The 9630-nt window shown below is 45.5% G+C and overlaps 1 protein-coding gene across 2 annotated transcripts in view; it reads left to right on the forward strand.

Moving 5' to 3' along the window:
* Ndf (Nucleosome-destabilizing factor) overlaps positions 1-9364 on the forward strand; it is a 111878-nt gene extending 102514 nt beyond the window's left edge. For both annotated transcript variants that reach the window (XM_077662602.1, XM_077662603.1), the window contains 2 exons: positions 6732-6856; positions 7978-9364. In XM_077662602.1, coding sequence (XP_077518728.1) covers positions 6732-6856; positions 7978-8052 — 200 coding nt within the window. In that variant the 3' untranslated portion in view covers positions 8053-9364. The remainder of the gene's footprint in view (positions 1-6731; positions 6857-7977) is intronic.
* The last annotated feature ends 266 nt before the right edge of the window (positions 9365-9630 follow it).

Genomic DNA, 9630 nt, shown 5'->3' on the forward strand with positions numbered 1-9630 from the left:
GCCATTGCCCTTCTAAGTACGCCAGCCACTGATGACAGTTTTCAACTTGCAAGGCACGCAAAATACTGCGACAAGGTATGCGACTCATCTACCCTTCTGCACAGCTCTATGATTCTATGCTGAAGCTTGAGAACCTTTTAAAAGAATGCTGCAGCCAAAGCCAACTCCATTCAGAGAGCATCTTTGATGTGCTGGATATGGTCAGGGCAAGGCTATGCAAAGAGCTGGTTGCCATTTTCACGCAGTTCTTTCCGAGCTAATTTTAAAATTTTACATCGTAGTCGGGCTTCACTTTTTTGTGAAAGGAGTGAACACTGAGAGGCCTGGCAGACGTGAATGAGCCAAGCCCTTGAAGTTGAGCCGTAGCAGAACCACTGCGACACTTGCTTTCTTTGCGCGCTTATCTCAAACAATATAAATAAATTTGTCTGCTCCATTCGAAGATGAAGGGCTTCGTGTACTGTTTAACTTCAAATTTTCAGCCGCAGAGGTGACTGGGTGGTTACGGCGCTCAGCTGCTGGCCCGAAAGACTCGGGTTCGATCCTGACCGCGGCAGTCTAATTTCGATGGAGGCGAAATTCTGGAGGCCCGTGTACTGTGCGATGTCAGTGCACGTTAAAGAACTCCAGGTGGTCAAATCTCCGGAGCCCTTCACTAGGGCGTCCCTCATAGTCAGTCACTTTGGGACGTTAAACCCCGATAAACCATAAACCATAATTTCAAATGTGCGCTGAACACCTTTAGGCTGATATATGCTATGGCATAGGAGTTGCAGCATGCAAGTTCAAAGGAATGGGTGGGTTCAGGCAATTGAAAAGAGCGAACGAGTCACGAAATGAACTGCATGGTAGTGAAACGGCAGAGTTAAATCGGCGAGCATGTGTGAAGTTTCACAGCCGTCATTAGCATTCATCTGAAGCGATATTTGTCTACTTTAAAGTCTGGAATAAAGCGACACGCCATAGCAGCACTGCTGTGCTCAAAGCATATGCTTTTAAGTCGCGTTTGTCGGACGATGCGGAGCGTCGGGTCCACAATTTCAGCTGATGAGTTCTTGGAATTGCAAAGTAGCGGCTGCTGTGCACCAGCGCTCCATGCGCTTGACTTTGCCCTGCCTTCACGCGAATGAGGATATTATTAAACCTTCATCCGCTAATGGTGAACAACACACATGATTCAAACTAGTTTAGTCCGCGAAGGCACGATCTTTTGTCAGTAACACGGCATTTTATTCCGTATACGCCTGGACCGCTTTCCCTGCCTTCCTACAGTGAGCACGACAGCAGCGGCTTCACTCCAGCCCGGCCAGTGAGCACACTATCCCTATTCTAGTTCACTGTATCATTGGCGCTACAAGTTGCAATGCAAGATGTGCTGTTATCTAGTTGCTGCCACAGATGGCACTGCGATCTCAGTGTGGTAGCAGACCCCACAAAATCTCGAAGCGTGGTGAGTAGTTGCTGCCACAATGGCACTGGGATCTCAGGGTGGTAGCAGACACCACAAAATCTCGAAACGTGATGAGTAAGAGCTAACACTCTTAAAAGTAGTGGCGCTAACGCTACCATGCCCGTCATTTGAAAGAACAGCGGCAAGTTGCGACAACAACTGCAGGAAGACTCCGCTTCGCTTGCAAGGAAGCGGATTCATGCGTGAAAGTATGAAGATGTCGGCGCTTCGTTTGAATGGTCTTGTGAGGTCCGGACCCATTGCGTTTCTTTGAGAGGCTTGATATTGCAAGCTAAGGCCAGGTGCCTTGCAAACATTTTGGGGAATGATGGTTTCTACCCATTGAACGGTGGGATTCAGCGTTTCAAGCACCAGCGAGATAAGCTCATCGTCGTCGGTGGTGACCCCGACGGTATTGTGTGTGAAGTAGCCACCACAGATGAAGGCATCGTGGCATCGGTCGCGGTGAGCCTCTATCGGAGGATGAGCTCGACGAAGTGAGTGAAAGTGCAGCAGAAGTTTCTTGCAAAGACACGCTCGACTGTTGCAACAAACTGCGCTCAGAGACACCTTATCAAGCAAGCGCTGAAGTGCCTCACTGTGTTTGAAGATGAAGCCATTAGCAACGCAGTTCAATTGGTGCGCCAGACTAAAATAAAGTCGTTCTTCCATTCACTACGACGCTTCGACGAAAATATCAAAATTTTCTTTCTTGCCTGTGATTGCAGTGTTGTGCATCTGATGCGTTGTCAGGCGCACTTTGCAAGGTAGGTAGGCTGGCCATTCTGAAAACGCGAATGCATGCAAAAGCTTTGTTTTGGTTACAGTGCAGTACCGCTTATAATGGCAATTTTCCCCGCTCCCACAATATGCGTTATCAGCGGTCTATGCTGTATATTGAAACTTTTTTGTGATTCCCTTCGAGTTTGACATATCTGGGATCGACTGTACTGCTACAACAGACTTTGATTTGTAACTGTACATGACTCTTTCCTAACCAGCATGAACTACAAGCTATGCACACAGCTATAGACAAGAAGTGATTTATTCAATCTGACATTTTGCGAGGAAGTTGGTAATCATTGACGGGGGCTATATGAATAACACTTTTTGACACTTTGTTTCGTCTTGTGCCATGTTTTTTTGTTTTGGTGTTTTTTTTTGGAATCTGAGGTCCGTACTGACAAGGCTGTCATCCACACTTGCATACTCTGAAAACTCTTGCTTTCCAAAAGCTACTTCCACAGCTTCCCTCAACTTTGAATCTGCCTGGTCTGGATTCTCCACCAGAGAAGTCGGGGGCTTACTGTCACTTAAGACAGAGAAAGCCAGTTTGCGGAAACATTCATTCAGTTTGCGGAAGCACAGCAGATTTCAGGTCTCTTTTAAAACCCCTCTTCTGCTATATGTCATAAAGTACTCGGTCTGCAAGACAAATGCGATACTGTGCTGTGCCTGGAGGGAAATGCGCAGCTTTTGTGACCTGTAGCCCAGGAACCTGCATGTGTCTCGAACAGGTAACAAGGAAAAGTAGCACCTTCTTTTTCTGGTTCTTCATCTTGCTATCAGAGTCCAGTAGCCACATATTAAAAATTTCTGTTTGTCATCAACGAACTTTTCTTTGGCTCTCAGTCAACAGGAATGTGCACATTGGACAAGCACAAAGGTCTTTTTGACTCCTTGATAACTAGTCGCTTCGATTTCTCACTTCCATCTATATTACAGTAGAGAATGCTCATATGCTCCTTTGACCTCCCTGCATGGCAGGAACCCCTGAAAAAGAGAATGATGTTTGGCGATTCTTGACTTGCCGAAGTGTCTGCAGCCATGGTAACTGCGTGACGTCTGAAAGAGTAGGCATGGTAAAGCAGTGATAACCCCCAGCTGCTGACATCTCTTGCATGACATGATTTCATGTGCCACGTTTTGCATGATAGCCGGGCGCTGCTGATTGGTCGCTGAGAGCTGTGAAAGTGGAACATTTAAAGATGCAAAATATTCTTTCTTTTGAGGTCTCTTATGTGGCATGAATGCTCGTACTCTACATAATGCAAGCATTTTATAGCCAACCTCCAGCACACCTTTCAGGGACCTTTAACCCTTTGAGGGCCGAATTTTTTTGAAGAAAACTTTCCCAGGGGGTCAAATTACTTTATTGCAGATTTTGAACATAAAAAGTGCATAAAGTCAGAAAGAAATAGTAAAAAAGAATCGGGAACAGTATTTCAGAGTGTCGTATTCTTTGAAACAAAGGTGTACGCACACCGCCCTATCGCAGTCCACACACATAGAATGCGGAAGAGTCATCGCCGCCGGTGTCAAGAGAATGGGCAGTGGGTTTGGGCATATCGCCGCTTTGCCATGCATCTGAAGAACTGCAAGGAAATTCGGTAAACAAGGAGAACGAGAACACCTCATGAACGTTGGTTGGTTGGTTGGTTGGGGGCCTGCAAAGGAGTGCGAATAAATATAAAAATCAAGCTTTGCGCGGCTCCGTTGGGATCACGAGGCAAAACTGAAACCAGGAAAAGGGCGTTGCCTCAGACCGCGCAACATGCTGAAGTTAGAGATCAGTCCTATTTTTCTCCGCAAGAAGGTAGCACAAACAGATTTCAAACGCTTCTTGTAAGTACTAGGAGGTGGCAGCACCTCCCACTGAGCATGCATCTTTATTATGGCGTGAAATTTCAAACGGAGGGTTGAAACCATTCCCATACGGCAAAAGCCTTGTAGGACGGAAAAGCACCGCTGTACATATACAGCAAAAACCCTCAAAGGGTTAAGTTTCTCGCAAATCGGCTCTGCCACTAACATTCCGAAGAGCACTGCACACCACCTTAGCTGCTTACCCAGCGTGCTAACATAGCACGGGAGCAGTGTTCCTGGCAGTAACTTCCGGAGCATGTATGGATCTTCCTCTTCCCTGCCCAGTCAGCCATCACATTGTCTTGGAAACACACTGTCCTTATCTCGTGTCTCTTTGAAATCCCAAAACTTCAAATCTGAGAGATGAGCACCTCGCTTTTTGGTGTGCCCTTAGGGCCATTCAGTGCACTGGCATAGTTTTCTAAATATTTAAATTCCGTCACCAGTAGCTTTTGAAATAAAGAGAGACAAGCACACTGTACCTATTTGAGGCCTGTTATGCTAACAGGCAGCGCAGGCAGGGCACCACCTGTTTTTTATTATTATTATTATTATTATTATTATTAATTATTATTTTTTAGGCCATTGTAACACAGCTGTCTGATTGAGAGTGTTGTTTGACATGAGTAATTTATTTCGAGATATGAGGGTGCAGGTTAACGAGGGTCTACTGTAGCCGTTGTGTTTACTCGCTTATAAGTCAACCAATGCACACATCAAGGTGCAAACCCATCCACAGGTGTGGAAACAGTAGATGGAGAACGATGCAAATGGTGCTACTGCAGAAAGCCTTGCCATTGGGCAAATTTCAAGCCTTCATAAAATGTGACAGTTGCCACCAGCGTTGCTGCACAAATGCGTAAGCGGCGTGTCTGCTTACGCATGACGTTACCAAAAACTGTGTCATACTGCGGCAGAATGATCACGGATGACCTTTTTGTGCACAGTAGCAATGGCAGCCACCAAGCTGTCTGGATCTAGGGAGGATTGCTATTATTTCAACATTGGTGATCATGAGTACGTTGAGTGGAATTAAGGCGTTTGCGTCTCACATCTCCTTTCACTTGTTCCTTTGAACCAAAGCGTGTTCCTGTCAACAGCGCCACAGTTCGGATACATGTTACTCTTTACTGGTCGTGTTAAGCACATGTTGGCTGCTTCAAAAATTTTCAGACAAATTCACCTGGTCTCATGGATGCACTAAGTAGAGTGTAGTGTTTGAGCAAAGATAGAGGCATTTTCTTGCAATTAATGTAGCAGTAACTCAGTCACTTTCAATTGTAGCATAAGTGAAAGGTTTTTTGTGTGTGCATGTATGCACGCACACAATCCGGGTATTTAGAGTGGGTGAGGGAACAAAAGCGGGTTATTGACTTCCTAGTCGAAATCAAGAGGAAGAAATGGGCTTGGGTAGGGCATGTAATGCGAAGGCAAGATAGCCGATGGTCTTTAAGGGTAACGGAGTGGATTCCAAGAGAAGTCAAGCATAGCGGGGGCCGGCAGCTGGTGGTGGCTGCAGCTAGCAAAGGACAGGGTTAAGGGTACACGCGGGTCCTGAAATTATAAAAAAAATACAAAAAGTTTTGATTTTGCAAAAATGGTATATTCGGGCTCAATACACTCTTAAGTTCCTGTCTACTAATCTTCAAGGTCTAAATTCAACCTCCAACTACTAAAATGTCTGTATATTTCTAGCTTACGAAGCCCGGAAATGGAAAATTTGGAGCGAAATGCAGCAGGACTCTGCGCCCGTCACTTCCCACGACCGTGTCCTCGATGGCCGCCATCTTGCTTTTGTTTGAAACCTGGGCCCCTTCCCAGCTGCCTGGTATTAATTACTAGTGTGAAATAGTTTTGGAATGCCCGTATTCCGCTATTTTTGGGGGCCTCTACAACGACCTCCGAATGGCTGGCGCACGCAGTTCAAATGCAGTTTTCTCAGCTTCGTGTTTGTTGCGAACATGACTATGCCTTACAGAAGTTTTTGTTAAGTTTTTATGGTGCAATTGCAATTAGTTTGGTACCGTTGAATTCAGAAAGTACTAAACTGGAGCTATGCTGTTTTTGTCTGGCTCAGTCAAACATTTCAAATTATGTGAACCATAATAATTATGGTGTTTGAACATAATTTAACATTTTTATATGATGGTGTACTTCAACAGTATAATTAGAGATATAATTAGAATATAGTAAGAATTTAACTAAGTAGGCTTCAATTCTTTTTCCGTGATATGGAAACTAACTGAGACATTGAAACTAATTATATTTTTGAAAACAGGAAGAAACACATATATGCACAAAATTTCATTAGGATATCTTTAATAATAAAAATGTTCATTTCAAGACTTGCATCACCCCTTAATTGGCGAGACATGGGAGAGGCTTTTGCCCTGCAGTGGGCGTGGTTAGGCTGATGATGATGATGTATGCACACACAAAATGGGTCATAGTGTGTGGCCTTTTATTGCTTTGTTCAGAACTTTGTTGATAGTTGCGTGCCCCTAATCATTACAGTTTATGTGACCAGGTTTCCATCTTCTCTAGCATATTTACCTCTAGCAGGCAACAATGTGGCATCAGAGCCAAGAGAGAAGCAATGCCTTTAACTTACGTGCATGGCTTTCTCCCATTGCAGCCATCATTGAAGGTACCTTTGCCACCAACATGCCCCTGCAGCACCTCCAGAAAGACCTCTGCCTCGCCATTGGCATTGGCGACCAGTTGGAACAGCCTTTACCTGTCACGGCAGCTGCAAATGAGGTGGGCATCTCGAGCTTACATTTCAACTAACCAGCCTCTCAGAGTGGCTGTTTTTTTTATATATCTTGTTCTGAGTCACTTACTCTTTTTGGTTGCAAGGAGATACCGTATTTATTCGAATCTAGGCCGATAGTTTTTTTTTTTTTCTTCAAATATAATCATATTCCAAATTCTAGGGTCGGCTTAAATTCAAGGATTTTAAAAAACGCACCAGTATTTCATTGAAACTGCTAAATATGGTGCATAGCTAGTGCCATCTAGAAAAGTCAGTGTCGCAGCCACTACTAGCCTTGCCAGTAGCCAACCGTACTCAAGTGAGGTCGCCATTTTGACCTGTGTCGTGTCGGCCGTATCGGTGTGTGGCGTGGTGTTATCGCGATGGCACCAAGCAGGAGATGCCACTGCAGTGCCGCTTTCAAGCGAAAAGTTGTGATAGCCGCAGAGGCATCGTCGAACCTTCAAGCCGGGCGGGACTTCGGCGTCGACAAGAAAAAAAGTCCATCGTTGGAGGGAACGACAGCAGCTTTTTGCGTGCGCCGCAACGAGGATGGCATTTAGCAGACCAAAGAAAGGCCGTCACCAGGATGTGGAGACAGTTTTGGCCGACTTTGTTCGGACGCAGAGAGCAGCTGCCCTTCCAGTGACAACAGAAGTGCTCCAAGCGAAAGCTAGGGAACTTTCGAGAGAGCGAGGCCCAACTCCAAAGGATTTCAAAGCCAGCCGGGGCTGGCTTCAGAAATTCATGAAGCGCTTCGGCTTCAGCCTCCAACGTCGCTCTTCAGTCGCCCAGATGCTGCCAGGCGATTTCGAAGAAAAGCTGATAGCTTTTCAGCGCTGCTTGCTGCGAAAGAGAGAAGCGGCAGGCTACAACCTTTTGCAAATCGGCAACGCCGACCAGACGGCTGTGTATTTTGATATGCCAGTGGCGTACACCATGAATGAAAAGCGGAGCAGAGATAGAAATGGAAGGACCGATTGGCTTCCTGGGGTGATGGTCTCAGCTCTTTAGATTGTCTTTGTTTATATGCATTTTTCGTGTGCTTGGTGTGTCTACAGGTTTCATCTGTATTCGTCTGCGCACGTGATAACGTCGATGCGCTTGCTTTTCTTCCTCCGGTCAGGTATTCAAGCATGCCAAGAAGCACGGCTACGCAGAGCATGACGCATCAGCAGTTTACATCCGGACTCGGCTCTGAGGCAACCGGCAGCCAGTCGGCAGTGGGAGATGCTGAGAGGGGAGGGCGCACATGTGTGCGCACACACACACACGTTGAAGCCAAAGCACAGCTCAGAGCCACAGTTCGAGCACAGGTTATTCCGCTGGCTTGCCCCCACCCAGCGCGCAGAATGAGGAGCAGGCAGAACGAATGCACTGCTGTTTCACTGGTTAGCACACAGTGCCTTTTTACAACTGGGCACCTCTGGGTGCTGTTTACTTTTTATTTGCACTTTTATTTTTCTGTCCCATTTGGTATGAACTCTTCATTTTAGCTTCCTGCTCTTTACTTTGTTGTGCTAGTTGGTGTCAAAGAATCTGGAGCCTTACAGTGTGGCCTTCATATAAGTAGTGATTTAGGTTCGAAGTTCATTCCAATTGACATTGGCTGTTCCTTTTGAGGCCAAGGTTTTGTACCTCATAACATTTGGAGAGCTTTAAGTCTTAAAAACAATTCACAGGAGCTTTTTCTGTTGCAGGCATTGTTGCAATTTTTGTTGTTTTTTAAGTCACTGTGCTCGAGTAGCTCTTAGTACTCCGGTTTTCGAAGTGACAGCTTTGTGGCTGGTCTTTCTGTACACTGTACCAGCATGTTTACAGCATTCAGAACATGGCCACTAATTATTTTTAGCAGATTATTGTGGCAGCAGTCTAGGCATATGTCAAGTCATTTGTGTCCTGTTGTTGAAGTGTCAATCATTTTTACAGGTTTTCTGGCCTCCCCATGCTTTTTGTGTCTACCTAAACACGCTCGATGGCTGGCCCTGTTTTCTTTGTAAACTTGTTATGGTAATAGTCACGCAAAGCGCTGTGCTTTTCTTTTTCTGTTATCATTCATTGTTTTTTCATCCCTTGAGGGCAACAGGGCATGCAACAAGTGAGCAGTGCGTGTGTCACCTGGCTCTGCAACTGCTGCAGAAGTTTTCCTACATCATTCAGTGCACTGTCTGCCTGCTCCTGCTAAAGAGTACAAGATCTCCCTCATCTCTTCTCATTGTGTTGTGGAGGAAGGTCACCGGAAGAACCCTAAATTGGGGTGGGCGGTTGTTGTAGATCGCACCGTTTATTGTGCGGCAGCCTGTTCCCGGGTTCTAACGCAAATGTTTTTAAATCACTGGGCCCCCAAAATGCAAGTCGGCGTGGCCCACGTCTTGGTGGTCTCTGGGCTGCGCTGTGTGTGATAAACTCACCCTCATGCTATTGTTTCAGACATTGATTACACACTCGAACGCCTCCATTCCATTGGAAAAAGATCACCTTGTCAGAGAAATAAAACTATCATCTTCACTTTATTTTAACTTGCTGTGTGTAGATTGCTCTTCTGTGACAGCACATTTTTAAAGCGCTAGCTTTAAGACTTCCAATCAAATGAAAACTCGGCATCGTGGGGTTGGCATCCAGCGTTGTCACGAAGCTCTGGGTTGGTTGAAAATTGATTAAAGCATGACATAGGTTGTGATTATAAGGTTGCAACGTGGCTCAAATGTCATTACATGTTAGTATATATAGTATATGAATTGCGCTGAAAAGAAAATTGGGGTAATTAGAGGAGAATCGA

Source organism: Amblyomma americanum, chromosome 4 (genome assembly GCF_052857255.1).
Source record: "Amblyomma americanum isolate KBUSLIRL-KWMA chromosome 4, ASM5285725v1, whole genome shotgun sequence".
Taxonomy (NCBI): Eukaryota; Metazoa; Arthropoda; class Arachnida; order Ixodida; family Ixodidae; genus Amblyomma; species Amblyomma americanum.